Raw genomic sequence first — 22,910 nt, forward strand, 5'->3', positions numbered from 1 at the left:
CATCACAGCGCATTTGAAAAATGAATCCAATCTGGATGGTGTTAAGAGATAGATGGGAGGGGTTGAGTGGAGCTGAAGGGTGGGACTAATAAAAACAAGATGACTAATGTAGAGTATACTGTGTCCGTAAAATGTATGAAGGTTCGGGGCTTTTGTGAAACAGCACAGTTACAAATATATGGCAAATAGAAATCAAACTGGATGGTCTTCAGAAATAGATGGGAGGGGTTGAGCTTAGCGGAAGGACATGAGTAAAAACAAGCAAAAGATAACTATTGTAAAATAGATTGTGTCCGTAAAATGTATATAGTATGTATAAGCTGGAAGTAGAAACCTAAGTGTTGTTGTTCATTAGTTTACTCCAATTAGGGGAGGGATGGTAGGGTTAGCAGATAATAATAAAGGAAAATATATTTAAAAAATATGTGTATTTATGCATGCATTCGGAAAGTATTCAGACCCCTTCACTTTTTCCACATTTTGTTAGGTACAGCCTTATTCTAAAATTGATTAAATTGTTTTTTCCCTCATCAATCTACACACATTATGCCATAATGACAAAGCAAAAACAGGTTTTTAGAAATTTTTGCAAATGTATAAAAAATAAAACACAGAAATATTTACATAAGTATTCAGACCCTTTACTCAGTACTTTGTTGATGAACCTTTGGCAGCGATTACAGCCTCAAGTCTTCTTGGGTATGACGCTACAAGCTTGGCACACCTGTGTTTGGGGAGTTTCTCCCATTCTTCTCTGCAGATCCTCTCAAGCTCTGTCGGGTTGGATGGGGAGCGTCGCTGCACAGCTATTTTCAGGTCTTTCCAGAGCTGTTCGATTGGGTTCAAGTCCCAGCTCTGGCTGGGCCACTCAAGGACATTCAGAGACTTGGCTGTAAATCAATTTATAACATTTTTGACATGCGTTTTTCTGGATTTTTTTGTAGTTATTCTGTCTCTCACTGTTCAAATAAACCTACCATTAAAATTATAGACTGATCATGTCTTTGTCAGTGGGCAAACGTACAAAATCAGCAGCAAAATCAAATACTTTTTTCCCTCACTGTATATATATATTTACAAAAATATATATGGGGGATTGGAAATGATGCAGACAATTACGTTGATGGAAGCTACAATCTATCTGCAATATTAAAGCTGATCTACCTCCTTAAAAATATACAGTGTATATATATACACTACCAGTCAAAGGTTTGGACACACCTACTCATTCAAGGGTTTTATTTTTTACTATTTTTACATTGTAGAATAATAGTGAAGACATCAAAACTATGAAATAATACATATGGAATCATGTAGTAACCAAAAAAGTGTTAAACAAATCAAAATATATTTTATATTTGAGATTCTTCAAATAGCCACCCTTTGCCTTGATGACAGCTTTGCACACTCTTGGCATTCTCTCAACCAGCTTCACCTGGAATGCTTTTCCAACAGTCTTGAAGGAGTTCCCACATATGCTGAGCACTTGTTGGCTGCTTTTCCTTCACTCTGCGGTCCGACTCATCCCAAACCATCTCAATTGGGTTGAGGTCGGGGGATTGTGGAGGCCAGGTCATCTAATGCAGCACTCCATCACTCTCCATGGTAAAATAGCCCTTACACAGCCTGGAGGTGTGTTGAGTCATTGTCCTGTTGAAAAACAAATGATAGTCCCACTAAGCCCAAACCAGATGGGATGGCATATCACTGTAGAATGCTGTGGCAGCCATGCTGGTTAAGTGTGCCTTGAATTCTAAATAAATCACAGAGAGTGTCACCAGCAAAGCACCCCCACACCATAACACCTCCTCCTCCATACTTTACGGTGGGAAATAGACATGCGGAGATCATCTGTTCACCCACACCACGTCTCACACAGCGGTTGGAACCAAAAATCTCAAATTTGGACTCTGTCTATTGCTCGTGTTTCTTGGCCCAAGCAGGTCTCTTATTCTTATTGGTGTCCTTTAGTAGTGGTTTCTTTGCAGCAATTCGACCATGAAGGCCTGATTCACACAGTCCCCTCTGAATAATTGATGTTGAGATGTGTCTGTTACTTGAACTCTGTGAAGCATTTATTTGGGCTGCAATTTCTGAAGCTGGTAACTCTAATGAACTTATCCTCTGCAGCAGAGGTAACTCTGGGTCTTCCATTCCTGTGGCGGTCCTCATGAGAGCCAGTTTCATCATAGCGCATGATGGTTTTTGCGACTGCACTTGAAGAAACTTTCAAAGTTCTTGAAATTGTCCATATTGACTGACCTTCATGTCTTAAAGTAACGATGGACTTTCGTTTCTCTTTGCTTATTTGAGCTGTTCTTGCCATAATATGGACTTGATCTTTACCCAAATAGGGCTATCTTCTGTATACCCCCCTACCTTGTCACAACACAACGGATTGGCTCAAACACATTAAGAAGGAAAGAAATTCCACAAATTAACTTTTAAGAAGGCACACATGTTAATTGAAATGCATTCCAGGTGACTACCTCATGAAGCTGGTTGAGAGAATGCCAAGAGTGTGCAAAGCTGTCATCAAGGCAAAGGGTGGCTAATTGTAGAATCTCAAATATAAAATATATTTGGATTTGTTTAACACATTTTTGGTTACTACATGATTCCATATGTATTATTTCATAGTGTTGATGTCTTCACTATTATTCTACAATGTAGAAAATAGTAAAAATAAAGAAAAACCCTGTAATGAGTAGGTGTGTCCAAACTTTTGACAGGTACTGTATATATATATATATATATACACTGCTCAAAAAAATAAAGGGAACACTTAAACAACACATCCTAGATCTGAATGAATGAAATAATCTTATTAAATACTTTTTTCTTTACATAGTTGAATGTGCTGACAACAAAATCACACAAAAATTATCAATGGAAATCAAATGTATCAACCCATGGAGGTCTGGATTTGGAGTCACCCTCAAAATTAAAGTGGAAAACCACACTACAGGCTGATCCAACTTTGATGTAATGGCCTTAAAACAAGTCAAAATGAGGCTCAGTAGTGTGTGTGGCCTCCACGTGCCTGTATGACCTCCCTACAACGCCTGGGCATGCTCCTGATGAGGTGGCGGATGGTCTCCTGAGGGATCTCCTCCCAGACCTGGACTAAAGCATCCGCCAACTCCTGGACAGTCTGTGGTGCAACGTGGCGTTGGTGGATGGAGCGAGACATGATGTCCCAGATGTGCTCAATTGGATTCAGGTCTGGGGAACGGGCGTGCCAGTCCATAGCATCAATGCCTTCCTCTTGCAGGAACTGCTGACACACTCCAGCCACATGATGTCTAGCATTGTCTTGCATTAGGAGGAACCCAGGGCCAACCGCACCAGCATATGGTCTCACAAGGGGTCTGAGGATCTCATCTCGGTACCTAATGGCAGTCAGGCAACCTCTGGCGAGCACATGGAGGGCTGTGCGGCCCCCCAAAGAAATGCCACCCCACACCATGACTGACCCACCGCCAAACCGTTCATGCTGGAGGATGTTGCAGGCAGCAGAACGTTCTCCACGGCGACTCCAGACTCTGTCACATGTGCTCAGTGTGAACCTGCTTTCATCTGTGAAGAGCACAGGGCGCTAGTGGCGAATTTGCCAATCTTGGTGTTCTCTGGCAAATGCCAAACGTCCTGCACGGTGTTGGGCTGTAAGCACAACCCCCACCTGTGGACGTCGGGCCCTCATACCACCCTCATGGAGTCTGTTTCTGACCGTTTGAGCAGACACATGCACATTTGTGGCCTGCTGGAGGTCATTTTGCAGGGCTCTGGCAGTGCTCCTCCTGCTCCTCCTTGCACAAATGCGGAGGTAGCGGTCCTGCTGCTGGGTTGTTGCCCTCCCACGGCCTCCTCCACGTCTCCTGATGTACTGGCCTGTCTCCTGGTAGCGCCTCCATGCTCTGGACACTACGCTGACAGACACAGCAAACCTTCTTGCCACAGCTCGCATTGATGTGCCATCCTGGATGAGCTGCACTACCTGAGCCACTTGTGTGGGTTGTAGACTCCGTCTCATGCTACCACTAGAGTGAAAGCACCGCCAGCATTCAAAAGTGACCAAAACATTAGCCAGGAAGCATAGGAACTGAGAAGTGGTCTGTGGTCACCACCTGCAGAACCACTTATTTATTGGGGGTGTCTTGCTAATTGCCTATAATTTCCACCTGTTGTCTATTCCATTTGCACAACAGCATGTGAAATGTATTGTCAATCAGTGTTGCTTCCTAAGTGGACAGTTTGATTTCACAGAAGTGTGATTGACTTGGAGTTACATTGTGTTGTTTAAGTGTTCCCTTTATTTTTTTGAGCAGTGTATATTTGTATATATAATTTTATGATTTGGCTTTTCATAACAGCTTTTTTTATTTGATTGTCACAGGGTAAGCACTGCCTACCTTGACTGCATGTCACTGTATTTGTGGCAATCTTAGGTCATACCGGTAAATCAGATTAGCTCAATCATACCATATTTAACTGCTCATGCATTATCATTATCACCCACCACTGGTGTACGTGGCCAAAGAGCTATATTTTAATGTTATCCAATGTAAACGCCTGGATTTGCACTTGGATTGGACCCGGTGCTTTGGTCAGATTACATGAAAATACATCTCTTTGGCTACGCACACCAGTGGTGGGCTTGGCGTCTAAATGAGAATGCATGAGCAGCAAATTACCCCATACATACTGTAAAATATGGTGGTGGATCTTTGATGTTATGGGGGTATTTTGTTTCCACTGGTCCTGGGGCCCTGGATAATGTCAACGGCATCATGAATTTTACCCAGTACCCGGATATTTTTGCCAAAACCCTGGTTGCCTCTGCCAGGAGGCTGAGACTTGGCCGCAAGTGGATCTTCCAGCAAGACAATAACCCCAAGCAAACGTGAAGATCCACAAATAAATGCTTAATTGGCCACAAAATCAACATTTTGCAATGGCCATCTCATTCTCCGGACTTGAACCCCATTGAAAACTTGTGGTTTGAATTGAAAAGGGCATAAGCGCAGTCAAAGGATATCAAGGATCTGGAAGGATTCTGTATGGAGGAATGGTCTAAGATTCCTCCAATGTGTTCTCCAACTCATAAAACATTTTAGAAAAAGGCTCATTGCCGTTATCCTCGCAAGGTGAGGTATTGAAAGGTGTTGAAAACAGGGGTGTCTATCATTTTGACCCCTACCTTTTTGAGAAGAAAAGTATTACTTGTTAAACAAAATCTCTTTCTCTGAGCAATTGTATTAGTATAATTTCTTTAGCATATAATATAGCTCAGTATTTGAATTATTTATTTTATACAGTCATTTTTGCTCACCTTTATCAAGGGTGTCAATAATTTCGGACCACACTGTATGTGTCAAAAATGTTATGAAAATGGCATGGAATTAAGCACTGTAATATTTTGGAATAAATATACCGGTAGAGCGAGACAGAGAAAGAGCGAGACAGAGAGAGGGATATAGAGAGAGGTACAGATACAGAAATCTCCCTGAGCATTCTGCTAAATTAGGCAACTTCATCAAACACAAGACATATCTAAAAGCAATGGTGTTCTGGATGACTGCCTCTCTAAAGGCAGATTCATCTTAGATGTCTGGACCTTCATGACCTCATATACACTGCTGCTTTCTGGGCCAAAGCCTTGACCTCAGCAGAGTGCACGATGACAGTGACCTATTATCGTCTCTGCTGCTGCGGTAATGATACAGGAGGCTTCCCGCGACAGACAGGCTCCTAATACAGTCATCCTCATCCTCTGGAATCCGTAATGCAGACGGTAGAAGAAGAAGCAAAACATACAGTATATGTTACTAATGATATAGGAATTTGAATTCGGGGACTATTAATGGGTTCAGTATATGGATGAGTAATCTCAAGACTAAACCTGGGAATCAGCATAATCATCAGTGTATACAGCAAATGAGTTATGGATTGATAACCCTTGTCTAGTCCAATTGAAATAGGGGGCTTAAGTAAGTGTGTGCTGTTGGAGTCTTATCTGGCCTTAAGCCTCTATAGTACAGTATTCCTATCTCTATAGCCTGTATGCATTTGTGTGGGATTATTTTGATAAGTATTTATGTAAGATTAAGATTAACGCTGAGTAATCGGTATCCTGAGCACATAGACTAAATAGATCTAAGACAGTGAAACTGTGGCTGATTAAACTAAATGTAATGGAATACTGTAGGCCTACATACAAAGAAATGAACAAGATCCAAAAGAGTCAATTGCCATTCACTGTATATAAAAATCTAGTTGCTTCAACTAAATATTATTAAGTAACTGGTTCCACTGCCTTTTTTTTGTTTACTAAACTTTTCAGTCAAAGTGTTATCTGAATTTAACATTATTAGTTGGCCCAAACTTAGCTCCAACATGAGAAAACGTAGGCAAAAATTCAGTCAACTTAAAATGATGTGTTTGCTCAATTTGATTCATATGTTCATTCAGCAATTTTTTTGTGGCATTTTACCAAAACAAAAAAAGGCTGTGGAACTAGTTACACACAGTGCTTTAAACATACAATGTTTTCAATTTACATATTTGACACACGCTGGCATACATGATTACATTGTGCATGTTCATTTATACAGTAATTAGTATTCAACATGTCCTCACCTGGAATTTTAACTCACAACCTCTTGGTTCACAGCATTCCAATCTTCCTGCTACACCACCATGTCTATGTCAGTAACTGATATCACCCGTATTGCTACACTTTGCACTTCAAAGTAAATCTCAGCTCTGTTAAAAGTACACTCAAGAAAAACTTTTATTTATCATAGTGATTAAAGAGTAACATTAAAACAGAGTTATATGCCCAACCAACATTAGACAACTATACAGAAAAAAACGAACATTGCTGAAATAAGTAAATCAAATCAATGATTTGAGAATAGTCAGATCAACTGATTATTGACACAGACAAAGATCAGAATGCCATAAACCAAGAGGTTGTGAGTTCAAATCCCAGTCGAGGACATGTTGAATTATAATTACTGTATACATGAACATGCATAATGTAATCATATGTGTCAATTATGTAAGATGAAAACACTGTGGGTTAAAAGCACTGTGTGTAACTAGTTCCACAGCCTTTTTTTAGGTAAGATGCCAAAAATAATCATTTCTAATTGAATGAACATATGAGACAAATTGAGCAAACACATCATTTTAAGTTGAATGCCTACGTTTTCTTGTGTTGGAGTTAAGTTTGGTCCAACTAAAAATATTAAGTTCAGCTAACACTTTGACTGAGTAAACTGGGTAAACAAGAAAAAAAGCTGTGGAACCAGTTACTTAATAATAATAATTTGAAGCAACTCGATTTGTGGGTGTTTTTTTACAATGATCTTTTGGTTTTGTTTCACAAGCAAGACAGTAAAATATTTGAATATACTTTAAGTAGGGTTTGCAAAGAAAATGTAGCTCAAAGATACAGGACTGTGTTCTCTCTTGCACTTTTCCCTTCGCTTATTGTTCTGTTGCAAGGGTGAAGGAGAATTTTTCATTATTGAATTCGGAGCTTAGAAAGCAGAGACGCCACCTTGAATAACGTTACTTCAAACATGGCTGCCATTCTTGAAAATAAAGCAAGAAAGACTACGCCCCATTCCATACACTGCTCGCTGAGTGGAATGAGATCATTTCAAGGTTGCCTCGAATCGGCACAAAAACATGTCTCCCTGAATTATTGTTTGAGCTGAAATACTACAAAACACTTTCTAGATATAATCAGAGATTTGCTTTGTCGAAAAACTACAAGTCGTTTTTATGAAGTGATTCAGGTCATATAATATTGGACCATGAGGAAGAACTTTCTTTATGCATGTATTTTAAAGCTCTCTTTACATCTCATACGCTTTTATGGAAACTTTAGACTTACTTTAGAACTTTAGAATTTACACAGACAGGTGTATTGGTATTTTGTGCAAATTGAGAGAGAAAAAGAGCAAATCTACAAGTCGACCAACAGTAAGGAACATACCATTAGCTTCTTATCAGAGCATGAAGCAGGTGTGTGTACTGCAGGGTCTTCAAACTAATTAGTGCTGGAGAATGTCTCTGTGTCATAGTGATATTTTGCCTAAATTATTTGAATAGATCTCACTGAGAGAATATGGAATTTTGTGTGTAAATCAAATCAAATCGAAAGTTTATTGGTCGCGTATACATATTTGTAGATGTTATCACAGGTGCAGCTAAATGCTTGTGTTTCTAGCTCCAGCAGTGCAGTAATACATAGCCTTTTTTCACACACATGATCCAGATTTTGTAAAAATATTTTACACTATATATACAAAAGTATGTGGACACCCCTTCAAATTAGTGGATTCGGCTATTTCAGCCACACCCGTTGCTGACAGATGTATAAAATCGAGCACACAGCGATGCAATCTCCATAGACAAACATTGGCAGTAGAATTGCCTTACTGAAGAGTTCAGTGACTTTCAACATGGCACCGTCATAGGATGCTACTTTTCCAACAAGTCAGTTCGTCAATTGTCTGCCCTGCTAGAGCTGTCCCGGTCAACTGTAAGTGCTGTTATTGTGAAGTGGAAACGTCTAGGAGCAACAACAGCTCAGCCGCGAAGTGTTAGGCCACACAAGCTCACAGAATGGACCGCCGAGTGAAAAACATCCCCACAGCATGATGCTGCCACCACCATGCTTCACTGTGGGGATGGTGTTCTCGGGGTGATGAGAGGTGTTGGGTTTGCGCCAGACATAGCGTTTTCCTTGATGGCCAAAAAGCTTGATTTTAGTCTCATCTGACCAGAGTACCTTCTTCCATATGTTTGGGGAGTCTCCCACATGCCTTTTGGCGAACACCAAACGTGTTTGCTTATTTTTTTCTTTAAGCAATGGCTTTTTTCTGGCCACTCTTCTGTAAAGCCCAGCTCTGTGGAGTGTACGGCTTAAAGTGGTCCTATGAACAGATACTCCAATCTCCGCTGTGGAGCTTTGCAGCTCCTTCAGGGTTATCTTTGGTCTCTTTGTTGCCGCTCTGATTAATGCCCTCCTTGCCTGGTCTGTGAGTTTTGGTGGGCGGCCCTCTCTTGGCAGGTTTGTAGTGGTGCCATATTCTTTCCATTTTTTTATAATGGATTTAATGGTGCTCCGTGGGATGTTCAAAGTTTCTGATATTTTCTTATAACCCAACCCAACAATCTGTACTTCTCCACAACTTTGTCCCTGACCTGTTTGGAGAGCTCCTTGGTCTTCATGGTGCCGCTTGCTTGGTGGTGCCCCTTGCTTAGTGGTGTTGCAGACTCTGGGGCCTTTCAGAACAGGTGTATATACACTGAGATCATGTGACAGATCATGTGACACTTAGATTGCACACAGGTGGACTTTATTTAACTAATTATGTGACTTCTGAAGGTAATTTGTTGCACCAGATTTTATTTAGGGGCTTCATAGCAAAGGGGGTGAATACATATGCACGCACCACTTTTCCATTATTTATTTTTTAGGATTTTTTGAAACAAGTTCTTTTTTTCATTCCACTTCACCAATTTGGACTATTTTGTATGTCCATTACATGAAATCCAAATAAAAATCAATTTAAATTACAGGTTGTAATGCAACAAAATAGGAAAAACGCCAAGGGGGATGAATACTTTTGCAAGGCTCTGTACATATAAAGTGGGTGACACAGTACGTAAACATTATTAAAGTGACCAGTGTTCAATGACTATGTACATAGGGCAGCAGTCTATAAGGTGCAGGGTAGAGTACCGGGTGGTAGCCTTCTAGTACAGTGACTAAGGTTCAAGGCAGGAGACTGGGTGGAGGCCTGCTAGTGGTGACTGTTTAACAGTCTGATGGCCTGGAGATAGAAGCTGTTTCTCAGTCTCTCTGTCTCAGCTTTGATGCACCTGTACTGTCTCCGCCTTCTAGGGTGAACATGCCGTGGCTCGGGTGGCTGAGGTCCTTGATGATCTTCAAATCACATTTTATTTTCCACATGCGCCGAATACAACAGGTGTAGACATTACAGTGAAATGCTTACTTACAAGCCCTTAACCAACAATGCATTTTTTAAAGATAAAAGCAAATAACTAAAGTGCAGCAGTAAAATAAAATAACAGTAGGGAGGCTATATACAGTGGGGTACCGGTGCAGAGTCAATGTGCGGGGGCACCGGCACTTCCTGTGTCACTGGGTGCTGTAGATGTCCTGGAGGGCAGGCAGTGTGCCCCCAATGATGCATTGGGCTGTCCGCACCATCCTCTGGAGAGCCCTGCGGTTGCAGAAGGTGCAATTGCCGTACCAGGCGGTGATACAGCCCGACGGGATGCTCTCAATGGTGCATCTGTAGAAGTTTGTGAGGGTCTTAGGGGCCACGCTGAATTTATTCAGCCCTGTTGATGTGGATGGGTGCGTGCTCTCTCTGTGGTCTCCTGTAGTTCACGATCAGCTCCTTCACTTTGTTGACATTGAGGGAGAGGTTATTTTCCTGGCACTACTCCGCCTGGTTTCATCGTTGTTGGTAATCAGGCCTACCAATGTTGTGTCGTCAGCAAACTTGATAATTGAGTTGGAGACGTGCATGGCCAGGCAGTCATGGGTGAACAGGGAATACAGGAAGGGGCTGAGCACGCACCCCTCTGGGGCCCCCGTGTTGAGGATCAGCGTGGTGGAGGTGTTGTTGCTTACTTTCACCGTTTGGGGTCGGCCCGTGAGGAAGTCCAGGACCCAGTTGCACAGGCAGGGGTTCAGACCCAGGGCCCTGAGCTTGGTGATGAGCTTGGAGGGCACTATGGTGTTGTAGGCTGAGCTGTAGTCGATGAACAGCATTCTTACATAGGTATTCCTCTTGTCCAGGTGGGATTGGGAAGTGTGCGGTGCAATGGCGATTGTGTCATCCATGGATCTGCTGGGGCAAAATGTGAATTTTAGTGGGTCTAGGGTGTTGGTTAAGGTGGAGGTGATATGGTCCTTTACTAGCCTTTCAAAACACTTTATGATGACAGAAGCGAGTGCTACAGGGCGATAGTAATTTAGTTCAGTTACCTTCGCTTTCTTGGGTACAAGATCCATAGTTGACATTTTGAAGCAAGTGGAGACAACAGATTGGAATATAGAGATTGAATATGTCCGTAAACACTCCAGTGTAGGACCCCCTTCAGTCTCAATCTATAGCTCTCCACCCCTAACTTGCAAAATAAAAATCTATAGTTTTGTGTGTGTGTGTGTGTGTGTGTGTGTGTGTGTGTGTGTGTGTGTGTGTGTGTGTACTTGTATGTGACTGCATGTGGGCCTGCGTGCCTGTGTTTGTTTTGTATACCAGGGGTCATATATCATATAATGCCATTGTCATATCAGTGAGATTGATCATCCGATGGTCATATCCAGGAGTATAGAAGGAATAACGAGTGTAAGGGCTTGAAGGAATGTGAAGTTCAGCGATACAGCGTGATTGCAATGTTCCTGCGTTAGCGGAGGCTGCATTCACGGTAAACGCTGCATATGTCGGCTCAATCGGAAATGACCTTTACATTTATTTTGCGCAATCTGTAACACTTCAGCGATACAGATTGAACAGAGCAAATCTCTCTGAAGGCTGAATGTCCTGTCCTCTCGTATTTGTGTAAGGATTCAACATGTCTCAATGGTCGTGTCTACACTTGACACTTACATGCAACTTCTGCTATCAGAATTCAAAGATCGCATTGAAAAGGCTGGTCTAGACGCACAAAAGTTGCTTTGTGGTCTGATTGTGTTCAGATCTGGCTGACCACTTCAGGAGGTAGTCAGGGATGCATTGTGTGCGGATTTCTACTCAGACTGGACGCAATCAGGCTACCGAAAGCGCATACAGTGGGCGACGTCATCAGCATTCCTCCCACAAGTCTACAGAAAACGTGTGTTTTGGAACCGAGGCACCTTTTCATTATAAAGTTGGAGGAAATACGTTCCTAGCGTGTGAGGAATGTGTTTACTGACATAAATGCTAGCCATGATTTTTAGAATTATGCTAACCCGTTTCCAATCCCTTTAGCTTTGCTTGCTAGCTTGCTGGCTAGCTACAGAGGTTAGCTGGCTAGTTAGCTACAGTAGTTAGCTACTGCCATCAGTTGTTGTTGTGTTATTATCATATTTTGCCTATTCCACCGTTTGTAGAATGCATACTGGCATTTGAAGATAGCGTGGGAAAAGGAAATCCGGACACACTGGGGACACGATAGACACATTTAACAGAATTTTATGATCTGAATACTAAAGCTGCATGAACTGTCAAGTCTAGACACGGCCTATAACTCATGATAATCAAGCAATGTTGCATTGTTACATATTTTTTTGGGGTATGTTGGATATTTTGAAAACATCATGATTTCAAATTTATTTTTAAATGATATTGTATTTTGGGTCACACATGCAATGTAAGTACAATGTGGGTACACACTGCAGCAGAGTTCAACTGTTATACTTTGTGGCTTGCACAATTTAAAGGATATATAAACTGCAATCTAAAGCAATATTTCTAGATTGAGTTGAGATTTAACCACAATTATTAGAATTTGTGTACAAACCTAATGCATATAAAATGTCCAATGTTTTATTACACAAACTGCAAATTAACATCACTGTTGTACGTTTTTTTTTTAAGTGTGCCTACATGCCTGCCTAGGTTTTAGAGCCACTTAATGTAAAGTGCCGCAGCCAATGTATTTTTCACCTGTGTTTTTCTCTCAGTAGTGTTTTTCAATGGGTGTCTTTAAGGTGAAGACACTGTATAAGGTTATAGTTTAGTTATTTCCATCCAGTATAGTAATAGATGCAGGCGAAAGGCTATGCCTCCCTAGTCACACATTCTCACATAGTCTCTACAGGATAACCAACACAAGACTCTTTGGCGTCATGCAAGAGCTGCAGACCCTGAAATATGATATCTGCATAGGCCATAGGATCCTCGCTTAGAGGTGAGTCACATGTTCTCAAGTCCAGCAATGGGTAAAATGCACAATTAGTCACATCATATGTTTATCATGAGATAATTATGAAACATTTGTGATGTCTGAAGGGTTATCACAGTTCATATCACAATTAAAAACAAATAAACAAATTAGTCAACTAAACTAAAAAAGGTCCATCCTACAAAGCACAGGAAATTAAAGAGATTACGTTTTCAGAAATAGGTGGACATAGCTTGGTGGTCCATCAACAATCCTAAATTCTACAAAAAAAACTTTGCTGAGACTTTGTAAGAATGTAAGAAAAAGTAAAAATCCATATGAAGTCAATCTAAAATAACATATTGGGAAAACCTTAAATCTAGTCATTTAAATGGAGGTTTAAATGAATATTTTGTCTGTCTGCTGTAACTACTGATGAGAGAAATTATCGTGTTAGGGGATTTCTGATTTGTTATCTGAGTGGTTTGTTTTTTCAATGAATCAATAAACACTTAATAGTTAATCTTCAAATTACTGACCCTATGGGCTATTAGCCTACTGTATATACATGGATTTATAATAATAATAATAATAATAAAGATAATACTTTACATCTCTGTGATTACTATGACACACCACGCCAGTGCATGGGTATGGTGTCCAAAATTCTAAATAAACACCACAAATATCTGACTATTAGGGTAACGCCCCATTTCTCTACCACGCAAATGTGATTTTAACCTAACATTTATCACGATAAAGATTATTAAAGCAAATATTGAATAGTACTGCACTCTATTAAAGCTCAGGACTGAACCCTATAACATTCAATAAACATTTTGAATATTAATGATGGCTTAGTTTTACTGAATTGGGTTGAAGGCACTCGGGAAACTGTTTTGGGACTGTTTGATGTTTTACTGGCCAGGTTTAGAGCATAATGTGCAATTGGAAATAAAATAGTAATAGCAGAGTTTATGAAAAAATGTAATAATAATACTAATAATAATAATAAAAGCCTAATAATAATCATTATCATCATAATCATCATAATCATCACCCTAATATACAAAACTCTCTAAAGCGGCATGGCATTGCTTGCCTGAAACCATTCAATGAAAAATGAACACATTAAATTAATAAAATACACAATACAATACACTACACAATGCACAGCTTATATTTGAATTTCAGGCCCAATAAGACACGATATTTCACACGCAGTTTTGCATAATTTCTGTTCGTTTATTATATTAAAATATGCCTACATTGGAAACCACTTCAATTTACCCTGTTATAAAAATGTATTTAATATTGGGTAGTTTGGCTAAACAACTTGAGGTAGGCCTACAATAACAGCGATATCATTATTTGAATTAGATATCTTGGGCCACTTTTTGGGCACTAAAGTAACTTTCAAAAGTAGGCCAAAGAAAAAACAAAAACATGTTGACTAAACTTAATATGAATGTAATAAGCCTCTTACAGATAGAGGCAAACTAGGCCCAGATCAATAGCTTCCATATGCTGCTTAACAATACTATTATCGGCCATAGCACACAGACACACTCTAACACACACATCATTTTTTTATTGTAATGTTTGTATATCGTTGTATTTTAAATTTGTGTGACTGTCCTTGCCTATCAGTGTCAGTGTTTTGTTACTTGTCATGTTTTGTGTTTTTTGTTTTTTGTGGACCCCAGTAAGAGTAGCTGCTGCCTCTGCAAAAACGAATGGGTATCCAAATAAACAAATGAATACATTATACTTACGAATAATGAAAAATGAATTCCTGCAATATCGAAATCCTATACCCTAGAATGTCTATACCCTTTAGAGAAGGGGTTAAGTGTTTAGCTAAATTGTGAAACGCTATTGATAGTCTATTGATATTCTATGAATTGCACGTGTCCATCCCCCTATCAATTGGAATAGTTATTGCACGAGAAAGAATGCATGCATTCAAATATGAATGGCACAATACATTTAGAGCGTGCATAGACAGAAGTAACCAATAGGAGGTACTGTGTCATTCTCCAAGAAGCCATCCCTTCTTCTAACATGCATCCCAGCCCGGGGACACGGCCGTATCTCTGCTTTGATTTGTTCCCTAATTGACCTAAATAAAGCAACTGAGAGACGGGGTATCTTCCAACACACAGTGTAGTAGGGGGCTCAATGCGAGCAATTCTGTTATTTATCTGGAGTAATATTGCTCGCTGCCTCCGCTGTCCAATCGCAAGACGCAATTTCTTTGCTGCGCGTGGTTCTCGCGCCGTGGAATTTACCATAGTATATCTACGGATTCTCTCACATTCTCGCGCTCTATCTCGAACTCTCATGGATAGCTCGACGGACTTCGAGAGAAAGAGTAGGCATAACTAAGAGAAAGCAAAAGAGACACCCAATAATGTCTAAACAGCACGTAAATATTTTTTAAGTAATTTCTTTATCGGTGACTAGGTGGTTTGAAGACGACAAAATATGCTTGATAAGGCACCGGAGTCTGAACATCATGGTCCAACGTCAAGAAGTTCATCATTTTCCATTGAGAATTTACTTCGGTCTACTACCAGGACTACAGACAGGCGTTCTACGGCCGAAGATGAGGGGGACTGTAAGGAAACCGGACTCTCTTACAACCAAGTCGCTGTCATTGAGAGCCGCTGCAGCCAAGTGGAGCGTCAAGTGTCTTACTTTGGATTAAACGCCCAACGCCACTGGTGTGGGACATCGCCAAACAAAGCTTGCAGTGATTTACAGAGTATGCTTTAGTGTCACTTTTGTTAATTGTCCCATTTGTCTATGTAGCCTATGTATGGAAGAGACATATAGGGTAACCTATAACCACATCAAACTGTAGGAAGGGTAGCTTGTTTACTAGCTAATAGCCTACATTCTTCTTAGGCAGATCCGCTTTCACAATAAGGAGCATTTGAGGATAGCCTACGCATTTCCTCAGATAAAAACAACGTGAAAGAGCTGCTATCGACAATGCTTTGAGGTTTCTGTGCGTAAGAGCCTATTAGCTTATATTCTTCTTTCCAATGACAATACACAATACATGACATGCCAGTAAAAATAGACAACACTGCATTGAATGTGGCATGCATAGCCCATACATCCTGCAACAAACCATAACAGCACTAGTGTATTCGCTCGTACCCCGTGCGTAAAACATCTCCATTCGGTTCCTCTTTAAACGGGGTATGGCACGTCACTTCGATACATTTCAAACGTAACACTGATTGGAAATTAAGCTTATACACCATAATTATGCTTATCATACAATTGCAAGGCTGTGTTTCATTACATGTTTCATTACTAGCTAAGAGGTCATTAGGCTATGTTTTGCGAGGCGATAGGATGGCCTGCCCGCAGCACTTAAAAAACCGACTACCGTCGAAAACTGCAATCACTTATCACTGCTGCCATTAGGGTTGATATCATGATTGAGAGATACATGCACTTATTGATCCCTATTGGCCGGTGCGTAAAATGTAGCAGAAACAGTTTACCAATGGCCCTCTCATGACACTCCTCGTTCATTTCAGGTCCGCAGTGCCATTCCAGCAACTCAGATGATCCCGGATACTCCCTAAAAACCAGCAACCGGGATTCTCCCACTCTACCAGAGCCGGTGGAAGACAACGACCAACCGGATGAGAGGGCAGAGGGCAGTCTGACAGATGACAAGGATGACGAAACAGGGTCTTCCTGCTTCGCACGAGAAGACAGTGAAACAGCTGATACGAAAGCAGCTTGCAAGAAGAAGACCCGCACCGTGTTCAGCCGGACTCAGGTTTTCCAGCTGGAGTCCACCTTCGACATGAAACGCTACCTGAGCAGCACCGAGCGGGCGGGGTTGGCCGCCTCTCTACAGCTCACCGAGACGCAGGTCAAGATTTGGTTCCAGAATCGCAGGAACAAGTGGAAGAGACAGCTAGCTGCCGACATGGAGGCCACGAGCATCTCGTATTCGGCCCAAAGGATTGTCAGGGTTCCTATTCTATACCACGAGAACGCGGCACCTGGGACACTGAGCGTAAACCTGGCACAGGTGTCGCCACCCTTAGTGGGTTTCTCGAGTACTGTGAATTATCCCGTCTCCCAGTTCACCCACCCCATGTCTTTTATAAGATCACAGATCACAGGCCTTGTGTGAGACACACATTATTGGTGTATTATATTGAACTAATAATTTGCGTATTGGACATGCTATAGCAGCATTTCCCAAACTCGGTCCTGGGGACCCCAAGGGGTGCACGTTTAGATTTTTTCCCTAGTACTACACAGCTGATTCAAATAATCAACGCTTGATTATTAGTTGATTACTTGAATGAGTTGTGTAGTGCTAGGGCAAAAACCAAATCGTGCACCCCTTGGGGTCCCGAGGTTTCCGAGTTTGGGAAATGCTGTGGTAGAGACAATCCCCTCAGGAGTTTATTGCTGAGGGTGACTTTTATGCAAATCACCAAAATCACAGCCACATTCATAAGGCGACAACAATTTGACCAACCTGTTTAGCCTATAGGCCGCAACTCTTCTGTTTTAATACGCATGTTGCAATTACCGTGTATTTTCTTGATTTGAGTGTGTACAAAAATGTTAACAGGTGAATCCCTCAAGCCAGACACTACATTTGGGAATTTTAACTTAAGCACATATCATTCGATGTATATGATTATTTACTTGGAAACTGGATGGAATATTGTCATGGGTTAGTCTACCAGTTTGTGTGTTTGTAATATTTTTAAATGACAAAACTTGGCACCTGTAGATAGACATTTTACGAGCATGGGGTTACGGGACTGTATTATTTCATAATTCTTAGGCTATTTAAAGTGGGTTTCATATTACATTTTGTACACGAGTTGTCCGATTAATGTAAATAAAATTGATAAAGTGCACACCATGTTTGATGTTTATTGTGTTAATTAAAAGGCCTGCTTTGTATTCTCATAATTAGCACGAATTGTTGTTATGTTGATAGCCAGTCTCTGTAAGGCTCTGTCTGACCAGTGGCTAGGCCTCGACCTACGGCCATCGAAAATAACACTGAAAGCCTAATCCAACTGGAGCAATAAGCAATTTCCCTTTCAAAATTCATAAACATTCACCAGGATATTTTCAAGACCAACAAACTATGTATGCCCCCGCATTTAGCCCTTATTTGGTTGACAATTCAAAAAGTTAAGGAAAAATGCTTTTAGAAATTCCACACCAATGTTGAGAAGATGCAGACATTTAAAGTGACGACTGAATATACCTTTCTTCTTATTCAACAGTTTATCAGTGTAGGCTATTTGTTTAGGTTCAGGACAGGGGCATGGGTAAAGAAAGATTTCACCGTTTTTTAACGCTTCGAATTGACTGAAATGTTCAATCAAGTTGTTTGAAATGATTCATTAAATGAAATAGTTGAAATGAACGGCATTAGACATAATGGAAACTGATTTCGTCAAATTAGAACATTTGAATAGAATATCTAGAATATCCTGACATAATTTATTAGCCTCATAGCCTACATTTCTAAAACCCCAATCTCCCTATAGCTGTCTAATGAGTAACACTCAAAATCAAATGAAATTACAAGACAACATTATGATGAATCTGTTGGAGAGGTAATATCAGTGCCCGCGTTAACGTTTCAATTAATACGATTAATGGGAGCAAAAAGGTGATACAACTGTACATACCTGACTGATTAATATAAGTCTCAATTGTATGGATGTGACATCACTTAGGCATATATGGAGTGGAATATATAGCCTATTTGAGCTATATGCCAATTATTCATGTAGCCTAATTTTGAAAAGAATTGGTAAACATCTAAAAAATAGTTTGGGCACTTTTAACTGTAACGTGAATATTCCCAAGAAAACACGCGGAAACAATCAAGGAGGTTAACTTCAGTCTTGCCTAAGGATGCTTCCCGCTCTCATCTGATAGGCGTCACCTATTTGGCTTCACGCTGCCTCGCAATCTCACCAATCAAAAGCAGCTAAACCACAGTCTTCCGGTTCATTGAATAAACGGTACCCTACGCCCTAGTGTAGTTGCAATCGAGGAGCAATGGTGCTTGGAGTATCTGGAGTCTTCGATGTTTTGGGGACCTCAATTCACCATTCAGAACACAATAAAAACTGCAAATGTCGGGGAATATGAACAAGGCGGTTATTCCCTTTCGGACTGCTTCATTGAAATTCACTATTGACAATATTCTTAGTCTGAAGCAAAACAACAACAGCAACTTGGATGCATACGACTCAAACGTGCAGAGCGACGCCGGCTGTACAAATATTTTCACCCACCGATATGAGGACTACGATGAACAAAGAAGGCATGAGTCAAACTACACACACACCGAGACAGGTGAGCCCTTATTTGGTTGTCTTAAAATCGCCCATTTCGGTTTTGCATGTGTTCATTTATGGTAAACTATAACAGCTGAGCAATTAAAATACTATCCAGCCTAGGCAATTTCAAACTCTGGGTTATGTAATTTTTCATATTCCACTTACTGTGGTCGGGTGGGTGTCACAGATTATATACGAGTTGTTGTCACCATTGCATCAAAACAAGTTTTATCGCTTCATTTCACAGCGCAAACAAACAGCACCCGCCACGATATCTCGGCTTGTGCGCTTTCAGTCTGCCGTGAGGACGTCAAGGCGACGAAGATGATTGACACTAGTCCAAGGACCGAGAGCACTAGCAGCTGCGACGATGTATCTGAGCAACATAAAGGCAACTCGAAAACCAAAGCAATGGCAAAGAAGAAAACACGCACTATATTCTCCAAGAGGCAAATTTTTCAGCTGGAATCTACCTTTGACATGAAAAGGTACCTGAGCAGTGCAGAACGGGGATGTCTGGCGAACTCATTACAACTTACCGAGACTCAAGTGAAAATTTGGTTCCAGAATCGTCGGAATAAATTGAAGCGACAGTTATCCACGGACATTGAAGGACCAGTTCCAGGCGACCACTTTTCAGAGGCCGGGAAAAATGTGCAATTACCAACTCTTTACAAAGATAGCAACATATTGGGCGGATGTTTGCTACCAATGCCTTTCCCTGTTATGTATCCAGGAAACAGCGCGCCTTACATTTATTTTTCAAACGCTGGTAAATATTTTAGCCTTTTCGATGCAGACGGATGACTTTTAGGGATGTAGGCTACCCAGTCGACATCCATGGCAATCAAAAACGTTTGGAATTAGAGCACCCACTGACACGTGGTAATAACGTTGTATTTTTTATTTTATTTTCAAGGATGTTAATACAAATTCAGCATCACTGAAAATGCACATTTCTTCAGTATACATAGATAATAGAGCTATTCAGTTTATGCTGGCGTTCTCGTGATATTTGCGTCATTGACCAATGCACGACATGCATGTGCCACTTTTAGTCTTTCACAATTGCAAATAATTAAGTTAATACAAAGTGATATGGTTTTGGGTGAGTTTAAATAAAGATTAGGGCCCAAGGGGAGCCTATATAGTCAGTGTAGCCTACACGTTGTTATTATTTTTATATTATTATAAAGGATATTATTATTATTATTTCTACTTCTCCCACAGCTATTTTCATCAATGAATTCACACCATACCAAAGTATGATCTATGCATGCATTATTGTTATTTGATCCATTTTATTTTGTACAGTAATGACATTTGAATGAATGTATGTTTATGTTGTGTTTGGGATTTGATGTCTGAACTATTTGTTCACTTTATTAGGCCTACCTTTATTATCCCACCATTCGTTGTTGCTTGCTTCCTAGATAGTTCCAGGTAAGATTTTCTAAGTATTGTAGCTATAGTCTTAAATTGTTGACATATCTTTCTCTCTGTGCAGTCTTATTACAGTTTAATAATATGGCCTTACTTTTGCAGTTCCATGTTGGTTTGTAATCTTTTTTTTTTTTTTTTTTTACATGTTATTATCTAAAATAATTTCAAACGACAGATTGTAAAGCTGTTGACTTATATCATGAAGATGATAATATGCAATAAAATGTTTTAATATTTGCAATCTCTGAGTTTGTTGAATTACATTTTGACTATAATAATGCTAGGCTACAGTATATTACTTCAGATATTCAACAGTCATACAGCAAGCTTCAATAAGTATTCATGTTTATTGTTTTTTTTTCTCTCCCCAAGTGATCATTTGGTCCCACTTTATTTTGAAGTGACAGCTGTGATTCCTGTCTGCAGTTTGTGTGATTACACATATAAACCTTTATGTGCATTACATTACCAAGTAACATTTAATTAATTATGTTCACCTACTCAACCATTATTGCTTAACGTTATGAATTTATCTTCAGTAACAGTTTATTTGCAAATGTTTTAAATTGTGCCAGCCGCGAACAGGTATAACAGTTGTAAGCATAGCAACGTATTTACTTTGTAGTTTACTTGCCAATGTAATATTAAGCTTCAATAGAGATAAATAGTAATGGCGTCTTTTTGTAGGCACTAACTCCGCCATGGCTCGTTGGCCAAAGCCTATAGGGAAATTAATGATTTTTTTTGTAGGGTTATCGGATAAACGCCGAAAATAAGGTCTGTGGTAAACACAGGCTTATGAGATCTTATACGTTTTGTTCTAAAATAATCTTCATCAGCTAATGTCACTTTGTGTGAATTTTGCAGCATTTATGTCATCAAAACAAGCACATAAAGCACATAAAAGCTTTATAATTCATAAAGGCCATGTTAACTGACTGATGTTATCCCATAGAACAAAACGTATAAGATCTCCTAAGCCTGTGTTAACCTCAGACCTTATTTTTGACATTTATCCCAAAACCCCATTCTTTCCCCCATTCATTTCCCCCATAGGAATGTCTGAACGAACCAAAGGTAACACATTTCTGTATTTTTGGACTACAAGCTGACGAGCTCTATTGAGTAGGGCTAAATGCTTATATATAAGTACTACTATAAGCAAGTTGGACTTAAATGGTAAGAGAAGTGACAGACATTCACTTGAAGGTCTGTGAACTACCCAAAAACCATGCAGGGGTTGCTTGTTGCAATATAGGACAGAATTGGGGAGAAAAAGAGAAAGAAAAAGAAAGAGAGATATGGTGCATGCATATTTACATTCGGATAGATGCTTGTGGAGAGATTTTTCCTAAAGGGCCACGCTGGCTGCACTTCCACAGTGTTTCCGGGTCAGTTCCCCCTTCAGTGGCAAAGCCTCGCGCTGCTTTCTCCCTGTCACAGCGGCTCAAAGGCCTGCCACTGTTAACCTGTTCACTCAACCACTTAGTCTGCACTCAAATCAGTTGTTTTCTCTACCAAATTCCTGCCTCTCGTCCCAAGGTTGTTTATTACCATTGTGTTCGAATGGAACATATATTTAATAGGATTTGTCTAATCTTGTACAAATTATTGCAACCATGAACACTGGGATTATCAGTGGGTGAACCTCAATTATATATTTAGACATATTCCCAGTACTCGTTAGTGCCTTTTTATAATAAAATAATACTATGAATGAAGGTTGTGTGTGCAGACCTATGACCGAGAACTATGTTGATATCTGCAAACAAAATATCTGCAGTGTTTTGTGGGTGAACATGAGTAACATAAATACTAATACAGAATGTACTTTATTTCAATGTAGCACTTTCACCATGTTAAAACAGTCTACACATGATTAAATACGAATCTTTAAACTCAAAACGTGGAATGTTTTCCAATTTCCTTATGAGTGCAGAGTTCCCCTATGTAAGTTCCCTGTGTAAATACATAAGAGACAAGTCTGCCACAAGTCCGTGCCTACAGTGCCTTGAGAAATGATTCATACTCCTTGACTTATTCCACATTTTGTTGTGATACAGCCTGAATTCAAAATTGATTAAATGGGGTATTCAGGCCACTCAGGAGACAGTCAAAACTGTAGCTCGGCCACTCAGGAACATTCACTGTCTTCTTGGTAAGCAACTCCAGTGTAGATTT

At 40.2% G+C, this 22,910-nt stretch overlaps 2 protein-coding genes across 2 annotated transcripts; both read left to right on the plus strand.

The window, feature by feature from the left end:
* The first annotated feature begins 14,983 nt into the window (after window positions 1–14,983).
* Window positions 14,984–17,829, plus strand: LOC121554392 (homeobox protein HMX1-like). The gene is made up of 2 exons (XM_041867961.1): window positions 14,984–15,691; window positions 16,482–17,829. The coding sequence occupies exons 1-2, from the start codon at window positions 15,412–15,414 to the stop codon at window positions 17,090–17,092; spliced, it is 891 nt and encodes a 296-aa protein (XP_041723895.1). The 5' UTR covers window positions 14,984–15,411; the 3' UTR covers window positions 17,093–17,829.
* Window positions 17,830–18,976: 1,147 nt separating this feature from the next.
* hmx4 (H6 family homeobox 4) lies at window positions 18,977–20,958 on the plus strand. Its single transcript, XM_045211774.1, has 2 exons — window positions 18,977–19,302; window positions 19,534–20,958. The coding sequence occupies exons 1-2, from the start codon at window positions 19,080–19,082 to the stop codon at window positions 20,091–20,093; spliced, it is 783 nt and encodes a 260-aa protein (XP_045067709.1). The 5' UTR covers window positions 18,977–19,079; the 3' UTR covers window positions 20,094–20,958.
* Window positions 20,959–22,910: the final 1,952 nt, after the last annotated feature.

The sequence above is a fragment of the Coregonus clupeaformis genome, chromosome 39 (genome assembly GCF_020615455.1).
Source record: "Coregonus clupeaformis isolate EN_2021a chromosome 39, ASM2061545v1, whole genome shotgun sequence".
In the NCBI taxonomy this organism is placed as follows: Eukaryota; Metazoa; Chordata; class Actinopteri; order Salmoniformes; family Salmonidae; genus Coregonus; species Coregonus clupeaformis.

Excerpts from the sequence above, each read along its gene's own strand:
- LOC121554392 (XM_041867961.1), top strand. The coding sequence starts at position 15,412 with ATGCTTGATAAGGCACCGGAGTCTGAACATCATGGTCCAACGTCAAGA. Across the intron at positions 15,692-16,481 it reads AGCTTGCAGTGATTTACAGA|GTCCGCAGTGCCATTCCAGC; the intron begins GTATGCTTTAGT and ends CGTTCATTTCAG.
- hmx4 (XM_045211774.1), top strand. The coding sequence starts at position 19,080 with ATGTCGGGGAATATGAACAAGGCGGTTATTCCCTTTCGGACTGCTTCA. Across the intron at positions 19,303-19,533 it reads CTACACACACACCGAGACAG|CGCAAACAAACAGCACCCGC; the intron begins GTGAGCCCTTAT and ends TTCATTTCACAG.